General features: G+C 52.6%; 3 protein-coding genes across 3 annotated transcripts; 2 read left to right on the top strand and 1 right to left on the bottom strand.

The window, feature by feature from the left end:
* Window positions 1-4,027: 4,027 nt before the first annotated feature.
* BDP81DRAFT_396042 (sodium/hydrogen antiporter) lies at window positions 4,028-7,023 on the top strand (the record flags this gene model as incomplete). The annotated part of the gene is made up of 2 exons (XM_060588138.1): window positions 4,028-6,157; window positions 6,211-7,023. 2 exons carry the CDS (start codon window positions 4,028-4,030, stop codon window positions 7,021-7,023), a joined length of 2,943 nt encoding a protein of 980 aa, XP_060443394.1.
* Window positions 7,024-10,051: 3,028 nt separating this feature from the next.
* BDP81DRAFT_492955 (uncharacterized protein) lies at window positions 10,052-11,109 on the top strand. The gene has a single exon (XM_060595341.1). The coding sequence runs from the start codon at window positions 10,119-10,121 to the stop codon at window positions 11,097-11,099; it is 981 nt and encodes a 326-aa protein (XP_060443393.1). The 5' UTR covers window positions 10,052-10,118; the 3' UTR covers window positions 11,100-11,109.
* Window positions 11,110-11,482: 373 nt separating this feature from the next.
* Window positions 11,483-13,191, bottom strand: BDP81DRAFT_432007 (uncharacterized protein). The gene is made up of 6 exons (XM_060590730.1): window positions 12,951-13,191; window positions 12,763-12,890; window positions 12,604-12,706; window positions 12,409-12,547; window positions 12,151-12,359; window positions 11,483-12,089 (listed from the first exon to the last, which is right to left on the bottom strand). Exons 1-6 carry the CDS (start codon window positions 13,086-13,088, stop codon window positions 11,523-11,525), a joined length of 1,284 nt encoding a protein of 427 aa, XP_060443392.1. The 5' UTR covers window positions 13,089-13,191; the 3' UTR covers window positions 11,483-11,522.
* Between the last annotated feature and the right edge of the window lie 923 nt (window positions 13,192-14,114).

Genomic DNA, 14,114 nt, shown 5'->3' with positions numbered 1-14,114 from the left:
GCACAAACGCAAAAGGCCAAGATCGACAATGCTTTACGGTCAACGGCCGAACGGCGGCACCGGAACGGCCATGCAGGGCTGGTCAGTTGGCCCAAACGCCGCCATCCGTGTGCCGAGACTGGTCCAGCTTGTGGGGAATCAGTCATCCACGGTGACACAACCCAAGCAAACGCACGTTACAAAAGAAGGATGAGCAAACATCAAAGCGTAAATAGACAAAACAGAGAGTTCCGTCAACCGATGTGTTCAGCATGAGAAACGATGGGTGGAAACAGCTCTTCGACTCGTGTTGCGTCAACACCAAGCATGCTGTGTATTTTGCTGCAGCCAAGCAATCCGTAGGATGGTCAAACAGGAAGGTGTAGTGTGATGTGCACCTCGCGCAACTCGCGCAAGGTATGGCAGTCAGTCTGGGGTTCTTCAGGTCTAGTGCAAATAAAGTGATGGAGAGAGGCAAGGGTGTTTGTCAACTAGTAGGAGTGGAAAAATGGGGCAGAATGAGTTCGTCAGGGAAAAGATTGGCATCTCAAAAGACGCATCCACGGCATCGTGGGCAGGATATGCGGCGTGACGAGTAGATTGCGGGTGGTCGTTGACTTAGACTCTTGGCTTGCTGAATCATAGGCGAATGAAGGTAGAGGGATTGGTGACGTCGCGGCGCATGTGAGCGAATTGGGGGGTGGGAAAGGAAGAGGAGGAGGTTACAGCAGGGAACATTTCTGAAGGTTGGATGGGCTTGCAGTAGGCTTGGCCATGATTGGCGCGGGCTTTCTGCGAGGATTGAATACGTGCTCGTCCTTCCTTAGGGACAATAGAGAAAGAGTTGGAGGGCGAGGATGGGATGTTCAGACCAAACGATGCGAAGCGAGGCTGCTGGCTAATGTGAGACGGTGTGAGCTAGAGATGAAGAGACGAAAAGGCTATTGGCGGGTATGGGGAAAAGGAGGACGGGCCTGGGGGATGGAGTGCCGCGAAAGTCTGGCGGACCGCGGAGGAGGGCGGAGGGCGGTGGGAGAGTGAGAAGTTGAGGCGGAACGTGGGAGGTGAATGTGAGCGTGTGAGTGAGCAATCAATTGAGTGGAAGCCACTCCGGGAGAAGCCCGGCAGCCCCGGCGAGTGCGACGTCTCACTTGAGTTGTTGATGCTATTTGAATTTTGCGCAGATTGTTGAGAGACCCTAGGCAAGCCGCAGTCAACGTATTCATATTGATTGCGGCTAGCGATATTCTTGCAGTGCCGCCAAGGAGTAGAGTTTTCGTTTTCACGGACCGGATATCAGCAGTCTGTTATTGTCATGGATAGCGAGAGCGACTGCAACAACACGGGCGTTGATTGTCACCTTGTCACCCTCTGGCGGAGTAAGGGATGGGCAAAAAAGAAGAAGAAAAAAAAGGAAGAAAAACATTGCGACAATCCAAGACCAGGGTCCAAATCTTCCTAAGTTCCTGGTGGAAAGAAAGGGAAAGAGAATACGGTGGATTGGCTGAGGAATGGCAGTCGCAGTGCGAACCGTGCGGAAGTATCCCGGAAGTACCTGAAGTGTTGCGCCGACTGCACTTTCCTCACCAAAAACTTAGAAGAGGGAAGGAACGGGACGAATGTGGAGGAACTTCGGGATCCTTCCTTCTTGCCTCACCTCACCTCACTTCTCCTCAACTCTCACCCCATGTCACTTCGTACTTTAAAAAACAACAACAAAAAAACACAGCAAAATACCTTACCATGCCATCTATCACCTTACTTGACGACCAGATGCTTCGAGAAATTTCAATCACATTCGACGGCATCGCAGTCCCTCGCGTAGGCCTAAAGCTGCCGACACTGACAGAACACAGCATGTCAACAACATGGTCATGACTCGAGCCGGTCTCTCCACGACAACCCGAAGAAAAAAAGTGGGCGGTGACGCCGCTTCCCTGGGCGCCGAGCCTCCAAATGGAGTTGGCGATCTCGCGAACTGGCTTGGCCAGCAACGTCGCGGCACAAAATCACGCCGCCAATGCTTGGTGCCTTGGAATACCCAATCCAGGTCGCACAAACTCACCAAGAGTTGTCAAAATCGCACCAAAAAGACACCGGTCAAGCTTTTGCCAACAGTTCGACAAGAGACTCCAAGAAGGACAAGACTCTGTAGGATTGACACAAGTAATGGGCCCTGACAGATATTCCACGGCAATCGGTGCATGCACCAGATCCGAAATCTGGGGTTTTCAACGACATGCGTTGCGAATGAGGGGTTGCTGCCAGAGATATCGGTGGATTGATATCATGTCAATCAACAAGCGACACTGTCCGTCGCTCAACCCGGCAGAAAGAGGCTCAAGTTTTTGACTCCGCCCAACGGCGCTTCAGCTCATGTCAACCTAACCCTGTCTCTCCGTATGCGACTTTTTTCTGTGCGACAAAAGAGATTAACCGCTTCCCGGGGGGGATTACGACACCACGCGGCCAGTCATGACAACAAGTCGGTCACTTTGGGTACATCCTTGTCTCGAGCCGCTTGGCATACATGGGCCATTCACCGTCCGGAACCGAGCACCGCTGACACTATCATCTGTACCCTCGTCATTGGGCTTCTTTGTTATCCTCGAGGAGTTTCGCCTCTCCTCTCAGTTGCCCCCAACGCATCATGGCACTGCAATGTGTGAGAAGCATGCGTGTCGCATTCCCATCGGTCCCGAGTGCCGGTAGCCAAAAACAATGGAAGATACGGATTTCGGAGTAAGGTGCCTTACGGATACACAGAGAGAAGGATCTGGCCTGTTGCAGTGGAACGTGGCTCTGGGCAGCATGTCTCACACGACGTGCTCCCTAGTCCCTCTCGTATCGCATCGCATCCGAGGGCGTGTACGTGCTACTTGGAAAGCTGGGACAAGACTAGGACGGAATCAGGCATGGTTCATCCGCAGGGCGTCTAGTGTAGATGAGCAGACATCAAGAACCTAAGCAACCTGACCAACCCTGCCAGACGAACCCAAATTTGAGGCGAGATGTCGGTAGAGCCACTGAGGCAACCTTATTCCGCGGATTCGCATTCCCCTACGCTGCTGCTGGATGTATTCGAACTTTGTAGGTGTAGCAAGTCAAGTGCGGGCAGAAAATACAGCCGGAAGACGGCACCGGTACCGTTCGAGTGATGGGCCTGAATTGGCAAGGTTACCTATCAACAAGCCGTAAAGAACCTTCCTTACGACGACTATCGGTACTTCCGAGGTACAAGGCACCCACGTAAGCAACCCCCCAAGCCATGCCGCCATGCGCCTCCCACCGACGGCGGACAGCAGGAACCACTGGGAAGACAGCCCGGAGAAAAGAGCAGAAAATGGTTCTTTCTCTGGGCTCCCACTTGCAGCTTGTCTTGCCCCCAGGCTTGCCAGGCCCACGCCCCAGTGGTACCCCCCACCATCTGGCGCTAAGCGGGGCCTGGCTTTTTTTCTTGCATGGATCATCCTCTGCTATCAGTACGCCAACATCTTGGCTGTCTTTTCCCTGCGACATACTTAGGTTCCATGAACCCCGAAGCTTTTTCTAGTTTCTGTCCCTCTTTTTGTTCATGTAAACCCTCGAGGTCTACCGAAACTGACCCGAGACTTTATCGACATTGTTCCCAGGACGCCCATTGTCGCGACATCTTCAAACCCAGAAGTCGCAGTTCCGAACGAGGCGCACAAGTCAACGAGCGCGCACGAAGAGGCAACACCCGCTTAGTGACCTCATAGCTCCTGGGCTTCGTATCCGCTTCTCTCACTTTCCTCGACTCGAACCGACACCACCCGATCCCATCCTTAGGCCCAACTGCCTTTTGGCACGCCGACTTTTCCCTCGAATGCATCGAGCCATCCTCGCTCTCGGGACGCAATCCATCGACTGGGGAGTTTCGCGCCCTTCGCCAGGCCCAGCTAACATTCCTATTGCTGCCGGCGGTTGAGCGACCCCCAACTAATACGGCTTGCGACGAATCCCACTATTCGATCAACACCAACCGAATAACCACAACACATAGAGATACCCTCCCAATCCCGCCACCATGGCGTGGGATCACCTCTCAATCACGAAGCCGCACTTGGTGTACATCATCTTGGGCGGCTTCACCACACTTTTCATGCTGTGCTCCTCCATCATCAAGGAGAAGATGTACATTGGTGAAGCTACCGTTGCCACCATCTGCGGTATCATCTTCGGCCCCCACGCCGCCAATCTGATCAATCCGAAAACTTGGGGCAACGTCGACTTGGTTACCATCGAATTCTCCCGCATTGTTCTCGTCGTCCAATGTTTCGCCGTCGGTGTCGAATTGCCAAAGTTTTACATGGAGAAGCATTGGAGATCCGTTACTCTTCTCCTGATCCCCGTCATGATGTTTGGCTGGCTCATTGTGAGTCTCTTCATCTGGTGGCTTATTGACCCATTGTCTTGGCTTGAGAGCTTGGTCATTGCCGCTTGTGTCACCGCTACCGATCCCGTCTTGGCTTCTTCCGTTGTCGGTAAGGGCAAGTTCGCCAAGCGAGTTCCCAAGCATTTGCGAGATCTTTTGTCGGCAGAGTCAGGTTGCAACGACGGCATGGCCTTCCCTTTCGTCTACCTCGGAATCTACCTGATTCAGGAGCACATGGATGCCCGGAAAACGACATATCACTGGATTGTCTATACGATTCTCTATGAGTGCATCTTTGGCGCCATTTTCGGCTTCCTCGTCGGCTACATCGCACGCCACGGCATCAAATACGCAGAGGAGCACGATCTGATTGATCGGGAGAGTTTCCTGGTCTTCTACTTCGTGCTCGCTCTGTTCTGTGCTGGTGCTGGTAGTCTGCTCGGTATGGACGATCTACTAGTCGGCTTCGCTGCCGGTGTAGGTTTCTCAAACGACGGTTGGTTCTCTTCAAGGACGGAAGAATCCCACGTATCCAACGTTATCGATTTATTGATCAACTTGGCATACTTTGTTTTTCTGGGAACCATCATTCCCTGGGAGCAGTACAACAACGTCGCTGAGGGTATCACCCCCTGGCGCTTGGTTGTCATTGCTATTTTTGTCATCTTGTTCCGTCGCATTCCCGCCATGCTTATCTTGAAGCCATTCATACCGGATATCAAAACTTGGCGTGAGGCAGTTTTCGCTGGCCATTTTGGCCCAATTGGTGTTGGTGCCATTTTCGTCGCCATCCTAGCTCGCGCTGAGTTGCAATGGGAGACGCCAGTACCGCTCTCCGATATTCCGCCGAAGGATATTGAACACAGAACACTCGTTGCGGTCATTTGGCCCATCGTCACATTCCTGGTCATCTCGTCCATCATCGTGCACGGCTCATCCGTCGCCGTCTTCACACTCGGCAAGCGCATCAACACCTTGACAATCACCATGTCCTACACCACCGCCCCCGAAGACGGTCCTACATGGATGAACCGTCTGCCGAGAATCTCGTCGCAGTCTCGATCGCAAGCCCGAACCATGTCCGACACCGAAGGAGAGGAACTCAAGATGCCCGAGTTCCCACCCGGTACTCTGCCTCCAGTGGGCTTCCCTGGCGCTTTCTTGCGGCGTCAGAAAGACGAAGACGGCACGAAATCTCGCGCACGATCAACTTCACGGAAACGCAGCAGCAAGAAGAACAAGTGGGACGATGGTATCGGACCCGGCGGACCTGTTTCGCAGTCTGCCATCTTCCCCACTAAACGCGAGCCGCTCCTCAACGAGAAGGATCCCCAACCACCCGACGCCGAAGGCACTACGACCCCTAGACGCGATTCTGAAAGAGGCCGCGCGAGGGACCCGGAGAAGTACGATGACGAATTCACACCATCCCCCGATGAGGGATCCAGCCGGACTGAGACGCCACCCAAGATCTCGATCTACGAGGAAGGAGACAACTTGGTGGTCGAGAACGAGGACGGTGATGTGTTGACTGTTGAACACTCGCAAAGTAGAGCAGAGGCGGTTGCGGAGGCTGGAGCTCATCACCGGGTACCAGTCGAAACCGACATGTCGGCTATTGCGGCTGCCCATTCAAAACAAGGCGAAAAGTTCAACTGGACCCTAGACTCGTTCAAGCGGAAAGTCGGAGACGTGTACACGTCCGAAGTGGAGAAGCGCAAGGAGAAGAGCAAGTCCGACAGACGGCATGAACCAGCTCGAGCCTTCCAGTTCGGCAATACCGTAAGCTTCCCGAGATTGACAATGGACGAGAAAAGATACTAACAAGTGGACAGATCATTGTTGAAGATGAGGATGGTGAAGTTATCAAGACTTATGAGCTGCCGTCGTCAAAGGCTCCCAAGGAACCCGGCACAGGCCTCACTCAGCAAAGTCTTAAGTATCTTGGCATGGGAGGTCTTCTGAAGGCATCAGAGAAACCTGCGGTTGAAACCCCAAACAACGGAGAGTCGAGCGCCGAGGGCGCTGCAAAGACACCTGCTAAGTCAGGATGGCAGAAATACCTGGGCGGAGGCGCTGGTGACGCAAAGAACGCTGCTGAAGGTCAAAATGAGGATGACCGACACATCAGATTTACGATTGGTGGAGTCGGTCAGCGCATGACAAAGGAAGACTTCATTCGTGAAGTGCAGCAGCTTGATGACAAGACTCGGCGACAAGTTGTGGACCAGTCCACTGCTTCCCAGCGCGTAAAGTCAATCGCAAAGGGAGACATCCCCTCGCCAGCTGACAGATATGCAAACATCCCGACCATCAAGATTGGAAGCGATTCTAATGAGAAACGCTCCGGCTCGTTCACGCCTCAGCGGGTGAACACAGCACCAGCCTTGCCACCGGCGCCCGCCCAGCAGGCAGATGCCGAGGGTGATGAGGAGACGGCTGCTGAAAAGAAGCGCAGGCTGGCGGTTCTGTCGAACCAGAGCGACGAGGATTTAGACAGCGGGGAGACGCCTGCCGAGAGACGCCGTAGGGAGGCTGCGCTCGGCTCGAATCAGGATGATGATTCGGACGACGAAGGTGGAGAGAGAGTCCCGCCGAGGAGAGGCATCCGATTTGCAGAGAGCACGGTGCCGAGAGGACGAAAGTAGAGAGAGAGGATGGTGAGTATGGGCATAGACTGTGAAGAAGCGTAGCATTTGCATTGGGTTGGTTATATGCATCATGACAGCGATACCTGCATGGGTTTTGACATGCTCGGATGGAACCGAGCAAAAGAGATGTCTCACTGAACGGCCGAGTTTTGTGGTAATTGTATTGCCTATTCTATGCACATACTTGAAGGGAATGAATAAGGCCTTTCTGTAGATTTCAATTTCATCTCTTATTAAACATCGTATGTCCACAAGAAGTGAAAGATGCTCGAGAGACGACCAATCGCTCAATTGACATCAGCCTTCCAGACGTTCGGCCAGTATTCAGGTGCCAGGGCCTCAATGTCAGATCAGCCGAAATATCAGACCAGGAAACTACGCGATAATGTGACGAGGCAGCGATGAACCCAATCCGACATTTGAAATCCGAGGCGCAAGCGCTGACGTCATATCACCGGAGTGAGGGCCGAAAACTCCCTCGTCTCGGGAGGCCGTGGTCGTCTGCCGAAGTGGAGTGGGGCGAGGCGCAGTCGGAGGTGGCGGGTTTGGTGGGGCCCGAGACGGACGCTCCGTGGTGGGGGTGGGGGAGGGGAGCTTTCAGTACGGTATTTAAATCCGTGGTTTCGTGGTGAGGTTAGGTGCTGGCAAAGAATTGTTGTCCCGCGCAAACTCTTCAGGATCTCGCTCCTCCTTGGCAGCAGCTTCGTCAGGGTCCTTTGGGGCACCGTTGGGGCCATTCGGTTTTGGAAGCGCAGCTGTTTAGGCAGTCGGACAGTATACTAGCTTAGGGGCAAGTTCTTTGGGTTTGAGTACTTTTGGTTGTCGTGAAATGTTATTGTGACGAATACGTCACGAACGAACGACAATGAGAACCAGTCCATGGTGTGCGTCCTTTGTAGGTCTGTCTGCCTCATGTCTTGCTCTTTCTAAGCGTGGCATGGGAGGTTGGTCCTACAAAGAAGGATGCCCTGCATGACAATCTTCGCCGCATCAATCGAATTGGGCTGTGCTCCCAGGTTTAGATCTCCAACTCAATGTAATCGAGCCTTTTATATAGGTACAATGATGTTGGATCTCATTGTCGTGGCTCTTCCTGCCAAGTTCGCTACGTGCATGAGAACCTATTCTCTCTATGATTCATGGGTGCATCATCTGCTCTATCAAACAGTAAGCGAAAATTGGAGGTGATGGTTGACAACCACCAGCGTGGAGCTAATGGCGATACGGTCGATGCTGTGTAGGAGAACCGGATGTTGTGGCGCCCACCACTGCACTGCCGGAGCCGGAAATGAGCTGCTCATAGCTCCATATCTCAATTAGAAAAGACGTTTGAAGTTGAGTCTTGTCATTTTCTCCTTCTATTAATACGCCTCTCGTTTCATAAGCCTGATCATAGATTACAGCGCCTGCCGAACTCACGAAGACGTACTTAGTAAGAATAAAGATCACAAAGCTTTAATATGTTTCTTCTCTCGGCTCGCGTTTGGTCAAACTTCATCCGTGACTGGTTTGACGGCTTGAATAGTCAGTCTAGCCATTATTTGATCTGCCATACGGAAATTGGAGCGAGTCCCTCCCGTGAGTTCGATCATTGCCACCACGGTCTCTCTGATAGCGGAGAATGAGCATTTGCGCAATTGGTCAAGTACTGAGCATAGGATCGCATTATGGCGGTGAGAAGGGCGTTGGCGGCGTTATCGATGGCGGTGGTATAAAGGCTTTGAAATTTGGCGAGGGAGAAGTTATGCGAGCGATATGACATCGTAGGCGACCGCGTTACCAGGTCGTCGGTCTTTCCATTCCACTGCGTCGCCCAGTGAGCTGCCGTGGGTTTGTCCCAGGTGTCGCAATTCTTCCTGTCGGACAAAGAGCCACTGTAGCGGGGCCAGGTGTCCCCTCCTCGTCGGGTCGGCCAGGGCCACGGACGCTGGATACCGAGTCGAGGAGCGTCAAATCTTCCCTCGCTTCTTCCAGGTTTTATTCCAATGCTAATATACGCTAGAAAGGAAGGGAAAGAGCCAATATCTTATGCTGTTCTGTTGTGTTGAAGGCTCTGCGCTATACTCAAGGCTTGTTGTGCTCACACGGCGTTTCGTGCTTCTGTCTCGAGTACCACACCTGCGGGCCAGATTGTTCTGCGCTCTTCTCTTGCTGGCCGATGCGGTTACCATATCGGCTTGCCTCGCCAGGAAGACCTCTGTGTGGCTCTAATATCCGGCTTAAATAGGACTTTCTGCGTATGACGGGCTCAGAATGTGAGTAACTTGGATACAGGAGTTGGGGCTTTCTTTGGAACACTAGTGTTTCCAATCGACACGGAGCTCGTAGGGCTGGTGGCAGTATTGGCTAGAGCGGCTCGAGTCTGTTTGGCGGGAGAGGGCTCATTATTGTAAGCAGCTTCCTTTTTTTTTTGGGGGGGGGGGGGGAATTTGCGCTACCAATGGGGTGATCTGCAAAGAGCCAGATGCCCAAAGGCTCAAGACGAATCTGGACTTTTGCGAAGATTTGTCTTGATATTGCTAAGATCTGGCCTGTTTGTCATATTTCGATCCAACGTAGCTTGAAGACTACCTCTCGAGTTGCAAGCTCCAATCTTCATCAGTATTCGGTATACGTCTGATGATTCGAAGCTTCCAATGACATATGAGTCGGCGGCAGTCGCCGAGCCTCTCTTCATAACAGTATCGGAAATGACTAGCTATGAGTTGCAAACACTCTCCAAACCTGGGTCTTTAACAGCGCACCAACAACTTGATGCGATGGCAAACCAAGGCAGTCTCAGGCTTATGTGACACCAGCAAACCAACTTCGGAGCCCCTGGCCGAAACAATCCATCAAATTGCTGGCAAAGTCTGCTAATCACCACGAACGTGACTATAAAATCTCATTGATTCATGGGAGTCCTCCTTAGCTGTGAATCACGGTCATGGCTCTCCTCAGACATCCTGATATATAAGATTCAGGTATCTACCTACTCCAATATCCAGCCCTCCCACAATGCAGCAACACGATTCTGACCAAATTCCTGGATACTTCAACGAAGCCTAACCCTCTATTCAACTTCATCAAATCAACCCTCAGAACGAGCGAAGATGTATGCTCACCGCCGCAACCGCCACCCTCAGCTCTCGTCTCCTGCCCGCAACTCATACCCTCCATCGCACAGCTCATCCTTCTTTGGCAACATGCCTAATCCTCAAAACTCTCACTATGAGGAACGGCACACGTTCGAAGATCCTCAACGTGACTACCTGGGCTACGCAGCGCCAAGATACGACAGAGACAACAACGGTGACGACCATAGTCCTAACGCGACGCAGTCATACACTCACTGGCCTCCCGGCCCCTCGTACTGGGAAACCACACAAGCTACCCGTCTCCCAGCCCACTATCTACCCTCTCCATGGAGAGACGTTCGAAGGGCTGCACTTCGCCGCGAAAGAGAAGAAGAAATGGACACACCATTCGATATTCTTCCCAGCATCGAGAACGACGAACGCTTCCCTCGGATCGTCCCGGACCCCCAGTGGGCAAGTGACTCGTCCTGGACGTCTCCACCAACTCCCGCATCCGAAACTTTCACCTCACGATCCCCTTCCTTCAGCGACGACGACTCCATAGCAGAACTATATCACGGCCGACGGCATCGGAACCGAGCCCCCGACTACGTCCGCTCAACACCCGGATCATCCCCTCTCACCTCCCCATCCCTATCCCCAGCTTCAGAGGACATAAACGACCGCAGCGCAATAGCTCGGCCCCCAACACCTCCCCGGCGCCGCCAGCGTGCCCCATCTCCATCGCCGCATCCGCCCTCCGTACCCGCCCATCTGACCGCATTGCCGTTCCGCCTCAGTCGCCAGGCGGGTAACCCGCACCTTCAGGCTAGGGCTCTCGCTGATCCGGCTTTGCAAGCGTTGCGGTTGCGCGTTGATGATTCTACGTGGCAGCCTCAGCGGTGTCGTTGCGGAGAGTGTTTCTGTAGGAACCTTTTGGATCGAAATGGTGGAGTGGTGCTGGTTGACGGTGGGAGGTTTTGTGCGTTTTGCCGCGAGAACCACTACGTTTTCTGAGATGTTGGAGGAACAGCAGATATGCTATTTCACACTTAGTCACTATAGATTGTGGAGCATAGTGGTTCAAGAGTGGGAGGATCTTGGCTTGATTGTATAAAAGGAGGATGACGTTAGAGGGGGGAGTGAAGCAGTATTTTAGTAACGTTCGAAGAGAAGAGTCAATAGTCAGACCGGATCAAATAGTATAGATGGAAGTCCCTTGCTGAATCTGTTTTCGTTGGCGTATTGACCTGTAGTGAATGCTTCACTGTGGCGTTCTTGATCGTGAACAACGCACTGCGAAGCAACAGTTGTTCGTACCTAGTCGACCCTGGGGTAATTCACCTACGATAAAACGGTCACAGACGCCATCAGCATCCCCAAGCATTCCAAGAGTGAGTGCCGCAGTATTCTTGTGAAATATTTCAATATTATGGCATGTTATACAATGCTGTCGCCTTTTCTATGACCACCCACCGAGAACGTAGATCTCATGCTCTCTCGATAGCTCTTGCTCCTCGTCGCTTTTGGTCTCTCAACTCCATTCACCTCAACCGTAAAATAAGCGTCTCGGACCTCGATATTGCTGTCTGTGCTCGATGTATCTCTCTCACTGGCCTTTTTCGACTCCTTGATGTGTATCTCCACATTCTTGCTGATGCCTCCCGGCAAAGGCGGTGACTTGTTTAGATGTTCCTCGCTCCCGGACCTGGTGATTTCTGTAATCGGATATTGCGTATACGGCGGACGATTCTTCTTCTTGTTACTGCTTCCTTCTGTCACACTTCCAAGCATGATGCTCCCGGGCGCCGGTAGGTCGGATCGCTTGGGGTTATCGTATTTGTTGTTGGTGCCGCCTCGTGATAGGGTACTCGAGATGGATCCGAAGATGGGTGTAAGCCAGCGACGGAGTAGGGGGAAGATCATCGGGATATTGGTGGTGACGATTGCGACAAAGGTCTCGCGGACGGCCCAGGAACCTGCTTGCTGCGCGCCTGTAACAGGGTTCTACCATGCGCATAGGTCAGCGATCGGAGCCTTGAAGAATCCTCATGAGGTGCTGGCTTACCGTGATGATGAGCACGCAGCGGAGGATGCCGGCCATGGTTACGAAGATACTTCCGGAGAACAGGACGATGAGGCCGAGTTTCTGTCTCAGGGGTAGCCTGGCGCTCCACAGCATTGGTATCGGTATGCTTAGCAGGTAGAAATCCGTGATGACATTGAGACAGACGGTGACGATGATGTTAACCTTTGAGATAGCCGGCTGGCAAAATTCTGGCTAACCTTTAGTCGTGGGCGTTGAAAAGAGTTGTACGGTACTTACTGCCCGGGTCTGGATAGATTTGCCAGTTTTTGCGCATCGGGAAGCAGCTGAAGATGATAGAGAAGAACACTGCCAGCCATGTCATCGCGATCAGAACGAAACCCGTGATAATTTGTTTGCGAAAGTTATGCAAGCCCTCCTAATTCATGCGTCAGCTTGAGTTGTGACTTATGGTCTCTTCCAAGCACTGCTTACTGTAAGGCGCACGTAGAAAGTGCACATCGCAGCTTTTGCAGGCCAGAGGACGAGGCAGCTGTAAGTAATCCACCCCGCTATTTGTGTCTTCGATCCGTTGACCCTGCGAGTGTCATGTTAGACCAATCCCTCAAAACGATACACCGACCATCGCCCTACCTTGTCGAATATTCTTCTCTGTTTGGGTCCAGATTCTTCCGCTCCTCGTCCGTCATGCTATTGTTGGCGAGTCCCTTCCAATGCGCTCCGACGCTGTACGCTAAAGTAGTTTCGGCCGAGTACGTGAACTATGCATTCCCATTAGTGCCTCAATCCCAACACCATTTACCAGCTGTCGAGAGACTGACGATGATAAGTATCATGAGGTAGTCATCTGCCTGCAGACGCTTGAAGCCAACAGCGCTGATGCGGGCATAAGTCCTCAAGAAGATGACGGCGATGGCCACGCCAAGAAGCGCGAAAGCTTCTGTCGAGAATTCAGACATGTTGCCGAGATCATGTCAACTGAGTACCCCGCGTGATGCAGGAAGACGACGGGTCGAATCGCATAGTGTGAAGGAGAAGGGGAAAAGCCCGTCTTGAAGAGTAATGCTAGCAGGATACGGTGGTGGAGTAGAATAGGCAAGGTATAATAGCAGTGAAACCCAGATAAGACTCTTGGGGATTAGGTCGTCGAGGGGCCCTGCTTTTCAGCTTTGCAGATCTCAGCCGCTGCAGAACGAACCTTGCAAGGGCAAGCGGCCGGGGTCCCAGAATCGTACAAGAGACGTACGTACGTCGATGCTTATGTCGCATTCCCCCGTCACCGCGGAGACTTGGACTTGGACACAAGCGGCATGGGCGGCTCGTGGGAAGTGCTGGGAAAGGGTGCGCTTACGTGCATATCCGTTCCCCTCTGAAACATAAACCACATGCCCTAGCAAACCCAAAAATATCCGTACGTACGGATAGCTAGTGGTGGTTTGGTAACACACGGCTGACGGAACCGGTGATGATGATGATGGCGATGATTGAGACGAAGAAGCGTGAGAAGTTCGGACGATAAGAAGCCCGGGCCAGCGACTTGGATTCCCCGGCCAGTTCAATGGGACTTTTGCCAACGATCAATTGCCTGCTTCTGCTGCACGAAGTACTTCGTACGGATACATTTTTGTAAGGAGTACATAGGCAATTAGCTGTCAAGCCGAGAGGCTGAGACAGCATATGGGCTATTCCACATAATGATAAGTTGCCGAAATGGGCTTGCTGCCATGTTCAGGAGAAGCACCAAAAACACTAACGGCGGTTGTCAGTCCCACTTGCCCGAGGAAGCATCCCCTTCTACGGATACGGATATCTTGTCTCGATGGCATTTAATCGAAAGCTGGCAGACTTCTGGCCGCCATAGATGCGGCTCTTCGACAGTCTAGTCTACAGATATGGTAAAGCGTCGGCCCCTTTCACCAGAATGATGCCCAATACGACCAACCCCGTGCTGATGCACCTGTACAATGTCGGCAGATCATTAGCTC

The sequence above is a fragment of the Colletotrichum phormii genome (assembly GCF_030913505.1).
Source record: "Colletotrichum phormii strain CBS 102054 chromosome Unknown BDP81scaffold_14, whole genome shotgun sequence".
NCBI classification, from domain to species: Eukaryota; Fungi; Ascomycota; class Sordariomycetes; order Glomerellales; family Glomerellaceae; genus Colletotrichum; species Colletotrichum phormii.
This window is presented reverse-complemented; position numbering and strand designations above follow the sequence as displayed.